Source organism: Parus major, chromosome 4 (assembly GCF_001522545.3).
Source record: "Parus major isolate Abel chromosome 4, Parus_major1.1, whole genome shotgun sequence".
NCBI lineage: Eukaryota > Metazoa > Chordata > Aves > Passeriformes > Paridae > Parus > Parus major.
The window spans coordinates 40,511,249-40,527,486 of NC_031771.1; the positions used below are offsets into that span (position 1 = coordinate 40,511,249).

Below are 16,238 nucleotides of genomic sequence, written 5' to 3' on the forward strand. Positions count from 1 at the left end.
ATTTTGACAGAATTTCCTTAAGAATAATGCTTGCTTTTTTGAAACATTGTTCCAACAAGGAATACAAGAGTACTTAAACTTTCTTTGTTATTATATAGCACACATTTATAATGAGGATACATAACATAAAAGAATTTTAGAGGAAGCTAAGTGACCTTTAACAGAATCAACAAACCAGCAGAGTTCTCCATACAAGCAAAGAACAGCTAGTTAACTTCATGCAGAGAATACATAAAGCATCTAGTTGAAAGATATTCTGGGTATGAGTACTCTGGCTTCTTCATCTCCTAAAACATTAAAAAAATTCCACAATCAAAGAAAACAAAAAACAAAGATCACAAAAACAAACCAAAACAAACACAATAAACAACAACATCAAAAATGCCGAAACCCCAAAACCAACACCATAGGCAGATGTCATGAACTTGTCTTTGTGGTATTATTGATAGAATTCTCAAGTATCTATTTCTTATTGGCACCTTAATATAAAAGGTTAATACAAAAGGTTAATACAAAAGGTTATCTTGCTGATTACTACACTGGGAAGCTAAAAAAACAGAATTAAATTTCTCACTTGCCTCTTCACAGCAAGTGAATTAAGAGAGTAAGTTCAGTGGAAAGATGTGGTGATGACAAGTAATTAACACTTTCTATCTTGTGACAAAGCAGTTAAGTACTTTCTGAAGTAAGATATCTAACTATGCACAAACTAGTCTGTGTAAAATTTAAGAATTAAAAATATTATAATCAAAAATTGCAGACAAAATAATTAATCTTTAGAGTGGAAAAAGCTGTTACTACCAAAGGCATTGAAACTTCCTTTAAAATTCCACATAGTCTTTATGTTTCACCCATTAACCCAAGTACCCATAGGATTAATGAATGGTAGAAAAGAAATAAATATTATGAAAAATATCATTACTATTCACACTAAACAAAAATTATAGATCCAGACTTAGATATATCAGATATAGGCTGATATAAGACCTATCAGGGTTAAAAACAACTGCAGATTTAAAACACAGGAAAACAAACAACAACAAAAAAATTCTACCACACAAATAAAAAAGAAAAAAAACCCTTAGATTATTTCTTTTGCCCAAGAAGAACATAATTTCAAGACCTAAACAACTCAAGAAATAATAAGCTTCAATTCTGTAACAGACCAAGTAGAGACCTATGATTATTCTGCATCTAAAGTTAAGGCAACTCGCACTTTTGAAGTGTAGGGTGCTTGAGGACAGAGAAAAAAGAGAGAGAAAAAAATTATTTTGCGGTTTGTTTTCTGTGGTTGATTTTAAGGAGTTGATATAGAAAAAATAAAAATATTAAAGGAGAAAGGAAGCATGACTATAAAATTTGACATTCCACAGACCTATCCTAGAGCTTTGCTTTGAAAACAATTAGAAGAATAAATCAGAGAAGCACCTTCCCCATTTTTTTTCCCAGCTGAAAAAGAGACACTTCTAATATTCACGAATCATTTTTCCTGATTACCTAAACACACACAGATATAATCTGAAGTCCTCTTTAGATCCCAAGTCCATAATTTTAAAAATGTAACAGAGACAGTACTAGCTCAGGCCACAAGTTAGCCTAGTCCACACACAAAAGTGGATTACTACAGAGCACTGCAGGTACTAAGCAAACATATTACATATACTAGTATATACCTTCCCAGCCATCACCGTTTGCATCTCAGGGACATTCCAAGATAGAAAACACTATCTTAGTATTTAAAATAACTCCACAAAGAATTAACACTGAAAAACTACTGAAATCAAAGGCTACATGATCTTTAAAAGTCAAACAATTCGTATATGAATAAAACTTACACACATTCTTTTCCTGTCTTGGTTTGAAGCTAGCTGAAAAAGATTCAACATATTATCCTATATTTAAATATTATGATTTTGATATCTGTATTCTTTAAGGTCAATAGTAAGGTTAAGCATGCCACCTACCAGCACACCTCCTTTCAACTCCCATTCAACCTAGATTTTGAAGTCAGCTTGTCAAATAAAAAATGCACCTCAGAAATGCTTACTTACAGCCTGGGGAGTCAATAGAAACAGCTTCCCTACAAAACATATTCCTTTTTGGGTGTGAAGGTCTTCAGTACTGCACTTTCTCCCATGAAACTCTAAGACATCCACTTCCCTTACAAATGCTACAACAGTAGCTATAACAAAGAAATACCAAAGTTTCCCAGTTAGAAGACAGGATACATTGCCACTACTATTTTTCACAGTAGCACAACGGTCTAAGCTAACGACCTACATTTTGGAAAGAAAACCCAGGAAAACTGAAACAAAAAGCACAAAATGGTTCTGATCTGTTCACTTCGCAATTTATCAAGACAAAATCATTTACAGAGATAACCTAAGAGGCGAGTTAACTAGTGAAAGATAAAGTGAGAAAAAATCTTTGATAAACTTACTCCCTTCCTGCTCCCTGATGTAGAGTAAGAGGGCGGATCTTCTAATAGATAAAGAATAATTGCTATAGAGAGGAGGATTAGACAGCTCTGAAACCAATTATAAGTGATAAGTAAGTGCAAAGCATGTCAATATGCTTAGCAACAACATTGGTGAATATTCATGGAACATGCAAGAACAAACAGTAAATCACCTCATTACAAGGAAAAATGCCGATCAGGATTATTGACATTGGTTGCACCACTTTAAATATAGTCAGTCTGGGAGATTTTCATCACAGAAACCTCTTGCAGTCTTAAAAACATGCCAGAGAAAAAGTAGACAGTACTTATCAGCTCATTCCAGTTTTCATCTGGCACGATTTACACTACATGCTGTTCAAGGGTGTCGGGGTTTCACAGTTCAAGAACTGGACATTAAAAAAAAATTAAAAAATACATATTCTACAAAACTGTACTATCCATTCTGTCAAAATTTCCTGTTCCCTGCATTATATATATTTATAGATATTTGCAGGGAAAAGGAATATATATAATATATATATATTATATATATGTGCATGTCCCTAACTAAAATTCTCAATTTACACAATTAGTTTGCCCCCTCTATATTTAGAAGAAAACAGCTAAGAAAAACTGTCATTGTGACAAGCTTAGAGATGAGTAAAGTAATAGGAATTCCATTCAGGTTCAAGAAATCCACTACAGATATTTCAACTCCTCCCTGAACATTTTCAGTGAAATAATACATCAGTGACCACAGGGAGGAGAAAGCATCACCAGAAATTAGATGCAATTACTGCCCTAATCCCTACAGACACAAAGACTGAGAATACACTTTATCTCCATTTGACAGAAACCTATCCTTTTACAAGAACACGACATGATTTGCTACAAAGTTTTAGGTCTGAATCACATTTAAAAATAAGTATGAAGCATTACTTTCCAATTTTCTTTGCTGGTACACAAGTCCTTATCTCCCACTCCAAGAATGTAGCTAAACTGAATTGAATTTATTCTGCAAAACAATGTATATAAGACACAATAAATACAAAAATAAACTAAAAATAGTTAAATATTCTGCACTATGTATACATATCAAGTTACATATGCATGACTGAAACTGGAAGATTATTAACCAAGAACATAATTGGGTTACTTTATATAGACACTCCAACTTGACTGAAATCATCTGACTGCATAAGTGACTTACTACTAGTCTGGCTCACTGGCTTTGGCCAAATATGTTATTTCTGAGGTACAAGGTTAGAAGACATCATGTTTTTCTGAAAAAGTACTGCTTTGTTAAAAGCTATGTAAATGAATGGTTCAAAAGACAAATAAAAGTGCAGAAGGACAAGTGTTTAAAGATTTCATAATATAAAACAGACATGGTTTGTGAGCCAGATGGCTTTTTACCAGCTGCTTGTAAAAGGGGCTGGGAGAAATAATCTGTAGCATGACTAAGTCAATTTGCAGATACACAGTTCTGTCTTCAGGATAAGTTACTAGAATTTTGTAACGCTAAAGTAAAGCTTCATATTTACACAAAATCAAATACTCTATTTGAGGCACATTAACAGTTCTCATTTAGAACAGAGTTAACCAATGAGAAAAATTTACTCTCCAGGTAATTAAAGGTATTTAAACAGACTTTCAGGGAGAAGTAGCAAGATGCAAATAAATCAGTTTTCAGACAATTAAAACTCAAAATGTCAATGAATACAAAAAGTTTCAGGAAAGGGTATATTTTAAAAACATTAATGCAAAAAGCTATGTACCACAGGTAAGCCAATGTTTGCAGAGAGGCTACAGGTTTTAAAGGAAAATTATCCTTGAGAGAATTCAGTTCCTCAATAAACTGTAGAAATCCCTTAGAGCAAGCTCCACTATCTGCTAATCTTTGCTCACTGTCCATAGTACAGCTCCTTTTCCACTTTATCCCTTTTTCACCACTCATTGTCATGAAAATATCCACTTTTCCCATGAAAATTAATGAAGAAAAAGAGAGGTAAGTACTACTGACTTACTGACGGCAGATTGGGCCACCAAAATTCCTAGAGAAGAGGATGAAAAATAAATTGAATTTCTTCTTCTAGGAAGATTTCCAGGAGATATTCCAAAAGGAACACAGGATCAACAATGACAGAGGGAGGAAAGCAGACCTGCAAAATGGTTGAGGGGTCTAACAACAGAGGATGCAATGAGGATATACATATGTTGCCATGTGTACAGCATATGGCTGAACAGCATACTCTAATATGTGCTATAAAGCTGATAGAAGCAAGAAGTTACTTTCAAGGTGTTGAACAAAACCCTATAACAGAATCCATGACAACAGTACTGAATCACAACTGAATACACCTCTGAAACTGCAGAACAATGTATTTCCTTGATATTACACTGATACAGAATTTACAGTTCAAATTACATTGTTCAGCATTCAAGTATAGTATTATAGTTCCACTTACACTTAACTAGTTTCACAAAGGAATTATTCTTTTGGTACTGTTGTTTTTCTTGTAACCAGAGCACTAAGCAATCCCAATCAAGGAGCAGAATTTAATTGTGAGTTACTGGAGAAGCATATTAGAGATAGTTCTTGTCCCCAGGTTTGGAAGCTACAAGTCAAAGAAGACAAAACACTTGTCATTTGCTTATTTATATATTTCTACACACAGAATACAAGAGACTAATGAAGACCATGGATTAACATGGTTCACAGTTGCTTTGCCACATTTTTTGTCTAAGCACTAAACACAAGATTTTAGAACCTTAACAGCCAAATGGACTCAAAGAGGGATTGTAAAAAAAAGTTTTTGCAGTGCCTTGTGATGTGCTTTTTCAATAGGAAGATACTAATAAAATTAACCCAGAGATACTTGGTTCTGAGATTTAAATGAATGGACAACAAAGAAGATGCAGATCTGCAGATACTGAAGATCAAGATGTTAGTAAAAAAAAATTGCTTATCCACAAAAAGGGTGAAATAAAATATCTTCTGTAACTTTTGTTTACTTTTCATAGTTGCATAAGTAAACAATATGTTATCTGTCACATATATTGATGGACTAGGGCTAGAAAACAAACAGAAGACAGATGTGGTAAGTAAAACACTGTCATTTTTGCAAGTTTTCAAAGCAGACATTGCCTTAATATTCATTAACTGTAGAGAATCTTTATTTTACCCCTGAAGCCCTAATTATTGTGAACCCACACTGTCATCTACATTTTTTTGCAAGACTGCATCCTTTCCCTTTTCAGAAAACTTAATTAAATCTTTAATAAGCCAGTATAAATGTAAAGGATGTGGAAAACAAAATATCACCTTATGCATATTTATTAAATTTCTGCAAACCCTAAAGCATTTCTCCCTAAATTAATGGTATGGAAAAAAGTGATTTCAGTTTACCTACCAATTTCTTTTCTTGCAATAATTCCATCTGTTAGTTCTCATGGCAGGGACCTTGGTACTAAAGAGCATCTGAATATAGTCTGCAGAACTTGATATCAACCCCACAGCTGACCACCTCCTCAGGTAATTGATTAAAATAACAATATTTTAATTATTGCATGAAACTAAGAATGAAATCTACCCACCCTCAGCAAGTGGACAGCCTTTTTTCATATTCTTGCTCCAACTGTAGCATATAATGCAGCTTAAGATCATTGAGGAAGCCACCAATGGCATTCTAGTGGTGTTACTACCATATAAATATGAACTTTGGTGTTGAAACTGGTGATAGTATAGCATAAGAACAATTTCTAGAAATACCTAACCCAGTATAGTTGCTTCAGGTAACTCATTAGACATCTTTGACAACCAAATATCATAAGATAGATATGACAGATCACTGAACTGAATATTAATAGCTGCATGCATGCAGGTAATGTCATCCTAAGAATAAAGATTACTTTTAAATAATGTAAACATATGTAAGTTATCCAGGGGACAGAGGAGGAGGGAAGAGCAGAGGACAAAACAATGTTTAAATATTCCAAAGAACTGAAAAACTGTGCTAGTTTTGGAGAAATTACATGAGCTCTAAAAAAAAAAAAATAAAAAAAAAAAATAATTCCAACTTTGAGGCTTGTGATGAAAAACCCTATAAATTAATTGATTAGACATAAAAAAAAAAATAATTCCAACTTTGAGGCTTGTGATGAAAAACCCTATAAATTAATTGATTAGACATCTGCACACTGTTGATTTCCTCAGGTTGTGGAAATTTTAACAGCTATGAAAGCATGACTTGCATTATTCATCTGGTCTAACTTTGAGATCTACAAATGGCATTTATAATGTCAGCACCAAATTTCAGTGCTGAACACTCTGATAAAACATTTGGCTAATATTCTAAAAAAACATATCCAACCACCTTTCAAATACCCAAAGGCCAATGCCTAACAAGACAGTGGATCTAGTCTATCACTCTGCAGTGCATATTTTGTTCTTCAGCAGTGATATAAGAAATGGTTATCATTACCTATCAATGGTCGATCCCATGCCAGTATGATAAGCATATGCAATAATATAATCAGCTAATTACTTCCTCATTTCTTTGCTCAAAAATTGTTCTCTCTTCATCAGCTTATAATTGGTATTAATTTTCAAATGGCTGCCATTCTTTCCTCATCCCCCCTCATCACAGTATTCCAGGACGGTCTTGTAGAAGTGACCTTCACACTTTGTTCCCAAGCACACAGAGCTATCAGATGGGTGAGTACAACATAAAGAAATACTGCACCATTAGTTTTTAATCACAGGAAATAACCCATGTCAGGCATAAACCTACTTGTCTCTCTGCAAATACTGATGGGAGATGACCAATATATTAGACTGAAAAAAGACTTCTAGAATCATCTTATTCAAAACAGTCATTTGAAATGAGTATCTCTTATTAGTTACTTCAAGATCAAATGATTATTCACTGCAGCACCATCCTTTTTATCAAGATGTTATGTAGTTTCAATTAAAATGGTTTTAAAAATCATATTCTTAATACTTACTGTTTTTACAAATTTAAATGTTGTAGAGGTCATCCCATTCAATGTTCACCTCAAATGATGGTTAAATTCAGGAGTTTCGATGGGCTGTTGAGTGAATTGTCCAGTAGTGTTTTTAAAGTCTACAGAGAAGGAGATTCTGCAACTTCTATAGGCATCCTCTTAATTATTAATTATTTTTTCCTTCTAATTTCCACTGAAAATTTCCTTCTTCCTGCACCTTCTGGCTCTCTCTGTCATTTAACTATGCAAACTACTAGATAATAAATAACACATCCCTTCCTTGTATTTCTTGGAAAAAAAAAAAACTTGAGAAAAACATGAACTATGATCTTTCACCAATTTGGAAACTGCACGATTTGCAGAATGACAGTTATCCAAAGAAAGGAAGAATCCCTTCTCAAAGGATGTGCAATCTGAAAAACTGATTAAGTCTGATATGCCATATCAGCTATTTGTGTGCATAGAAAGAACCCAACGTGTTTATCATAATAGTAGCATACATGTCCAGTTCTGCAAATTTAAATCTCTTCTCAGTTAAACAGGTAATGTCCAGTTCAAAGGGCAAATGATCCTAGATTTACTCCTAGGTCAGTGTTACTTAATCACTCTCAGACCCAGAAAGCTAAAACTGCATTCACATTCTAAGACCATCATCAGCAAAAGGTCCAGATATCAACACAATTATCATTAAAGAAGTATGTGCTTCAGTAAGAGAATGGACTCCTAAGCATGTGCAGTAGATAGGCCAATATTTGGTAGAGTCTTAATGCAGTATACAGTGGGAAAAGGACAACGTTACTCTTAAGAATGCTGACTCACTGTAAAGAACATGTTTCCATACTACATTGATTAAGATGTAAACAAACCCCCTCAACAGAGATGGTAAAATCATCATGGCAATCCAATTTGTGCATGGCAAAATATACATCTGATTACATAATAAGTTTGGATATAACTGATTTGGCAGTTTCACTTCAATCGCTATTCATGGTTAAGAGAGAGAAAAAAAAATCTACTTCAGGCCAGCAGTGGTTCTTGTAAAAGAACAATTAATATGAAGCAAGGTAGTTGTAAAGTCTTTTGAACAGTAACTATTCAGTAAATTCAGAAGTATGTCAAATGGACAACAACACTACTCTAGAAAGTAGGAGAGATGAAAAGCACGCGCTTTCTTTGACAGCAAAATACTTGGCAAAGATGAAGATTAATAAAAGGACAAGGCATGAGCTGTAAGACTTGTCAATCCTCTCCCGATGCAGTTATAACTATAGATGTAGATTTCATTCTGTAAAGCACAGAAAGAGAGGTGCAAGTCCTAGGATTGACAAACTATTCATTACTGAGCATTCCTCATGGAGAGATCCATTACTAGAAAACATTAGGCTCAAGGAAACCAGAGCTGAAAACAGCAGAGGGATGGAAGATTACAGGCTGATGAGGAGATAAAACCTCCCCCCTCTAGGTACCCGTTTGCAGATGTTGTTAGGAAAAAAAAAAATAAAAAATACTGGACTAGGTGAACTCAGACTGAATGAGTTAAGCCATTCTTACCCATTTTATATTGAGATCCTAGACAATTTGATGGTATAAAATATTCAAAGCACAAAGCAGTTTTAAACCACTGCTCAGAAATGAATTAAAAAAGAAAAGATGCCTTCTGATTATCACAATATGGCATACGGTTTCCTGTTCTGGGAAGGGATATCAGATGAACCATTTTCATGCAACAGAACACAGCAACAAGACAAAAATCACTTCCATGAGGGCTCCTGTCAATAGACGGATAACAAGAAAGGCAATGATTAGAGCTTAATGAATGAGAATCATCCCTTTTATAGATTACAGCAGAGAATGACCATGATGAGATCAGAATCCATTACTAGCCTTATGTATTTCAGGGAATTGCAATGCAGATGAAGAAGGAAAAATAAAAGCATTTAAAAGAGATCATATTTGTTTTGATAGCATTTCACACCACATCATCCCATTTTTCTTCTCCAACTTTAGCAACGTACAAAGAGTTTATAGAGCTAATTCATGCAACCTAGTTTGAATTTTCAGGGAAGAAACGCAAACTCAAAACCTACAAGTCAAAATGAAGACCCCTAAGCAAAAAGCAAGGAACTCAGCAAATCTCAAAAACGAAAGGATGTTACAGAGAAAAAGAATCGTGCTGAGTCTCTGAGAAATACTACACTTTATGCCATTATTAGAAAATTCAGGTCCAACAGAATAACAATCTGCATTGAGTATTTGTAAAACTGAATGTCCTTTAGTATCTTATGATTAGAAATAGTAATTGGGGTATCTGAAGGATTTATTCTTGTTTTCTATTTGCAGTTTTTGGAAACACAAGGAGAGCACATGACACTTAAGCATATGCTAACAATCAGTATTTCCCATGAAGAAAACCCAAATCACATGCAATAGCAGCTGAGTATTTCCTTCCACAGTTTGATATCTTGATAAGTTATCTGCAAGATAACTTTCTAAAAAAATGATTTATCAACCTGGAAACAAATGAATGACTGGTTCAAGGGCAAGTTTAAAAGGTTAAGAGCCTAAGAGTTAAAAAATAAATAATAAAAAAAGGAATTCTTAAATTTCTTTCTTTACTTTCAAGGGGTATAGACCTGGAAGGAAACCTGATACAAGGTAAATACCTGAATTAAGAACGAATGCATTCAGTCAACTGAGCAGTGGGCAGGAACTCTAACAGTGGCTGAAATAGGCTGATGGCAACTTGGAGGAAGAAGAAAATAGTAGGATCTAGTCTTTCTTGAATGCTGTCAACTGAGCCCATTTGGGTCTTGAAAGGAAATATTTGTATAAATACCAGCACTAAATGTGCACATGGTCTCTGATTTTAGAATAAATCATACAAATCAGAAGGGGTAAGAGAAAAGATGAGTACCAAATAATGAAATCAACCCCTTGATTCCTTTGCACATTTGTCTTCAGATATCATCATGATTACAGATGTGCTTTCCTTTCTCACTCCAAAGAAATCCAGAGGGTCTTATAAAAAAGAACAAAAGAAAAATGTCTAAACAATACAGATCTCTTCAGAGGCGTCAAACTTTTACTCAACCTACTTTTGCATTTCATTCATCTCTCTCCTTAGAGGAGAGCAAAACATGACACTCTATCTTAGAATAAGATATATAAAACAGATAGTGGGAATACTTTTTAAATCCATCTGTACATACCAAGAAGAGTAGAATATCAAAAAGGAGGGAAAATTAAAAAATACCAAAACTCTTGAGAAAAATATTATAAATTTTGTAAAGATGAAACTAAAGGCTATAAGGAAAAATATCTAGATAATCACAGAAGGGTGACACTAAGTAAGAAGTATGATGACAAAAAACATAAGAAGGATCACTGGTAGTTACAACATGAATAAACAGACTGGAAGAAAAATAATGCAGTATTACACTGAAGGGAAGAGACATATAATCTAATACATGAAGTGAATGTAGGAAGTCTGAAAATTGACATTGAACAGACTAGAGAACAATTTTTGCCAGAAAATACATGCATAACTTTCCCCAGGGCAGCCACAAATGTTTCAGGATGAAGTCTGCTCTCTAAGTTGAGTAGGCTTTAAGACTGCATAATATATGTGAATATTCTATTTCTAGAGATAACAGAAAAGACTAAGATAATAATAAAAACAAAAAACAGTAGGAACCAAATTATGAGAAGCAATCCACACACAAACAAAAAAAACCCCCACCATTTGGGATATAGGAAGGAAATAAGGAGACTTTTAGGTTAAACAGAATGTGAATGTAGTAGGAATTTTAAAAAGTAACTTTTCCTGTAACGACTTGAGTTTGCAGCTGGTGAATCTGCATTTTATGAAAACCCAGAGGGTTTGGATAATAAGTTATACCTTGAAAAATGAAAGAAAAACAACAGGTGGAAAAGGCAATGAAAAGCTGTATTAGAAGATTACTGCAATTATCAAAAATCTGCAGAATCCCTGTCAGAGGAAGGATGAAAGACTGTAAGAGACAGATCTACTACTGTGCTTTTTCTTTATGAGCATTATGGCTAGAGTTGCATAAAATTAGATAAATATGCACCCTTGTATCCACACTTTTTCAAGACCATATGATGCTGGCATTGTAAAACTTTCAAAAGACACCAGGGAAACTGGCTTTTTTTGACCATGTGCAACCATGAATATTTGATGGACTTCTATTATACATTCAGTTTGTTCTGCTTTCATAAAATATCATAACATACAGAACTAAATTTCATAAATCCTTTTAAGTCTAACTGACTTTTGCAGATTGACAAAACCTATCATGAGCCCTTACAGCCATTTTCTTCCAAAATTAAATTAAATAAATTGGACACATTACTTGCTATCAAGAAAGGCACGGAGCATATAAATACCACTACTTCTTCCAAGAATTAAAAAGAATTTGTGTTGCCATACCTCAAAAAAAACCCAAAAGACAAAAAAAGATAGAGGAAAAAAAGAAGCAAGAGCAATATACATGCCTTTCTTTGCTATGAAATGGAAAAAGGAAGAAAAAAGGGAAGTATCAACCTTTACAGTTTATAAAATGGACAAGCAACCAAAGTTACACAGGAAACCAGCTAGATATCTAACAACTGAATTCAAATACCTGAAGTCTGCAGATGACTTTAGCATTAGGGGCAGTATTATCAATGTTTCTCTCTCAAGCTGAAAAGGTGAGACAGGAAATTTCTTTCTTCTACAAGGATTTCAGAAAGTAGTACCTTGTTTCATTGCTTCACATGAAATTAATGAAAGCCCACTTCTGTTTCAAGGTCAACTCTTCCCGGATGAAGAATTTTTTTTTTTTTTTCTCCAAATATCAGTCTATCTTGCTATAATTTCTAATGTCCCCTGCCTCTCTGTCAACACTGTCCGCCCAGCAGCAGCCAGGAAGACAGGGGAGATAGTTTAGCTTATCAAAGAAGAACCTAAAAAAAGCTCTTTCCCTTTGCTGGGATGAAGTTACAGCTTTATTTCTTGGGATCCTTCGGGGTGAGATGCAGCAGGGAAAGAGCAAGAGGTATGGATAAGCAGTCCTTTTTCAAGATGGCGGGAAAGGGGTGGACAGAATTTACACAACCAATAAGGGAGGATAAGGGAAAGAAATTTACAATTCTACATTTTCGGGGGTACATTCTTTGGGTCATACCATTTTTCCTAACTGCATTACAACACTATCTGATTCTCTAAAGAGAGGTACAACTTTACAACATTAATTACAAAAGACAATCAAAAATATATACAGCACTTTACATGGTTAGCAGTAGCAACATGATCCAGTCAATTTAATGGACAACCTCCTATCAGACCAAAAAGTAAAGGGTCCAAAGCAAAGCATGGAAACTAATAAAAATCCTACTTTATATTAAGGAAAATTCACATTTTCTCTTCTTGCCAGAAATGATAAATTGTAACACAGAAATGTTCATATGACACAACTATTTTATCACTAAAATTTGTGTGCAAGTTCAAACTATTGATTTTTCCTTCTTTCTTTTTAGGATATGCAAAATCATCCTTTTCCTTCTTATGATAAAAGATTTCAGTAAAGAGATTTTGCAAGCAATTTTAAAAAGTTAGAGAAGTAGGCAGTAGAGAAAGTTCTGAAGGCATCACAATTAATTGAGTGTAAGCTTCACTTTTAAAAATTAGATAATTTGTATATTATAGCCACTACACCTATTTTAATATGTTTCAGAGTACTACGTCTCCTAACACTTTCTTCAAACTTTTCATCATGACTCATGGTCATTGTGAGAGAAATCTTCATCTGCCCTCACATTTATTTTACTGTCAACTGATTGCTAATGATTATTCATAAATTCTTTGCCACCTCTGACATTCACTCTCCATAGTTCTATTTTATTTCACCATCTATTCATTGGTCACTTTACTGTCAGAATTTCCTACGAAATTCTGTTCCTCAGGAGGCAAAAACACATGTAAATATAATAGAACCACTAAGTTTAGCATTCTTCCTCATGCCAAGTACCTCAACATTTTCAAACAAAACCTTTTACCTCTCTCAGCCATCCACCTGAGATTCTGGCATGCTTGCCATTTACCCATACCTTAAGAAACAGAAGTATCACAGCTTCCTGAGCAGTAATTCCTTTAAGCAGAATACTACCTTCCCAGTAAGTAGTTCATTAGAAGAGAAAGGACATAGCATGGTGCTAAGTTAATGAATGCATTCAGTGGTTTAACAGGAGGTAGACAATCTCCACTGGCAGATAAAATACTTAATCCTTTTAATATAAAATAATTACTTTGCACTTTTAGATCTATTTCTGAGTAATTTAAGGAGAAACTATTCATAGATACTAGCACATAATTTTTATCTAAATAAAAAAAATAAAATGTGATTAGTAAGACTAAAGCAGAAGTTCATTGTGGAATATTAATTCATGACTGTACGAGCAGTCAGGAAGCTTTAATGCAAAACCTAATGGTTTAAATATGTTAAGAAACAGATGTTTAAACACCAATACTCAGCATTATTTTCTATGTTAAATGTTAAAAATTCAGGTATCTTATAGGGAATAACTTGCATTGAGAAAACTGGAGGTGGAATTAATGTCTATGTTAGAAAAATAAAAATATGATGTGCTTTCCAAAATTACATTTCATTCTCATAAAAACACTCTCATAATATGAAGTCTAAATTTTTACCTTCTGAAATCAGCTTCTAAAATCCACATGAAATCAAATTTCTAATTCTATGCATTTTCATTCTTAGAAAAAGTGACTTTGTTGTAATGATGGGAGCCAGCTAAAAGTGCCTCTCAAAGGCCATATTAAAGCAGACTTCTAAAATTTTTTGTAGAGTCAAGATTCAGTGTAAAGACTTGAGTAAAAATGGGTTTCCTCCAGAACATTTTTACTATCAAAACAGTTCATTAGAGTAAGGAAAAGTTCCGGTTTCACTTGGGAGAAGTACAGACATCAAATTGCTTTTGAAAACAAAGCTGCTGTATCAGCTAATGAACTTGTAATTTTCTCCCTCACAGCCAAGCAAGCATGAGTTCTGCATGACAGCACAATGCATTCATTGCTCAAAAAAACCCCCTTGCTGTAACTGAACAGCTTTAGCTAGATTTTTGAATCACTTAAGACACATGCCAATAGATGAATGCACTAACACAACCAGAACCATATCACTTTAATAGGGTGGGACAAAAAACTATTAACATTATATTTTCTATGATTCTACATGTCATCTGAATGTACAATATACACTTGAATTTACAACCTACCTAACGTCACTCAATTGAGGTTCTTGTAAAATTAACATACTTAAGGTGCCATCATATCTATTCTAACTTTATGAAGGGGATAAGGAGGGAAATACTCAGTTCTTACACATGTGGGACCATCTTCATCAGTACTGCTACTGATGGCCCTACAGGTGGCTAAAGCTCCAATACTAACATAACAGAATTCTAGAGTGGGGTGACTTTAGCCTTCATTGCTTTCTGGTGTAGCTCACTTGCTAGTATGTTTTCTACAGCATAAAAAAATTTGCACTAAAATTTATCAGCTTTAGTGTCTCTCCTCTCATTTATCATTTCATTAAAACTAATGATTTGACCACCTATAGATCAAATCATTATAATCTTGTGCTATACTCTCTTTTGCTTGCTATCTGTAGAATAATGAGGTACTTAGATTAATCCACACAGAGCAAGTAAATCAAGGAATTTGGATCTACAAGAAACAGAAGCAGAAACCAGAGTGGGAAATTCTAATGTTGAACAAGCTTCTACTGTCTGCCACCAGGTACTTACAAAACATACTTAGATTTTGTGTAATCTCCCTTTGCTTGGATATTACATTCTTTTAATATGCAAATGGCTTGGAATACTGGAAGAAAAATACAGTATAGATTTGAGAACCTTTATGTTCCTACCACGACCTCTATTACCTTTTAATATTCCAGGGCTGGCTCTTTGAGCACTGGGTGTATTGCACTCTATACTTAGTTCCTTCAGCCACCTCTACTGTCACAGAAAGTTACAACTGAGAAGGTGATACCCGCTTAGAACAGAAAAATCAAGTGTACAGAGGTTATCCTGGGAAGCCCTCACTACTTTCAAGTAACCTTGATTTCTTTCACAGTCCTCCCAACTGGTTTGGCATGCAGTACTCATGTCCAGATGGTGGACAAGTAAACCTACTTGAGCAGATTGTATTACAATGTTTTACACTGAACTGTTATTGGATTAAATGTATAAATAGCTGTGAGAACCCAGGACTTTCCTCTTTCAAATGATCATCATTCAGCTACAAAATTATCTTCCCTCTTGTCACTCCTCTGTGGCCCAAGGAATTCTGCAACATTCTCCAAATCTCTGTGTTGGTGTAAGAGGACAGTTCAGAGTGCAAACAATGCTCTAGAGGGGGAAAACAACTGATACACTTCAGAGCAGCAACTTTTTGAATTAATACAACAATGAAGATCATCTTAAGAGGATCCAAGCACCCAAAGGAAAAGACAGACAAGTATTCAAGGTACCTTATGTGAAGCAGAATAAAAATTTCCAGAAATCAAATTAATATCAACTGCTCCTACTGTATCAATTTCCCAGACATGTTTTAACCATAATGTTACTGTGGAAAAGGCTGAGATGTCACATTGAATTGAAAACTTAACTCCTATTGTGAATGTTACAAGTTCATAGCACACAATGACTTAAGGCAGCTTAGTTTCTGTGCACAGAATGGGCTAAAATACAACATGTCAAATCAGATGAG

The 16,238-nt window shown here is 34.3% G+C and overlaps 1 protein-coding gene across 2 annotated transcripts in view; it reads right to left on the reverse strand.

Annotated features, from left to right (window-relative positions):
* Positions 1 to 7,534, reverse strand: part of TUSC3 (tumor suppressor candidate 3) — an 87,957-nt gene extending 80,423 nt beyond the window's left edge. The window contains exon 1 of one of the 2 annotated variants that reach the window (XM_015625489.2): positions 7,448 to 7,534. In XM_015625489.2, the coding sequence (XP_015480975.1) occupies positions 7,448 to 7,480 (33 nt within the window). In that variant the 5' untranslated portion in view covers positions 7,481 to 7,534. Of the gene's footprint in view, positions 1 to 2,051; positions 2,231 to 7,447 lie in introns of those variants that run through there. The other variant, XM_015625491.3, reaches the window with a different exon arrangement.
* Between the last annotated feature and the right edge of the window lie 8,704 nt (positions 7,535 to 16,238).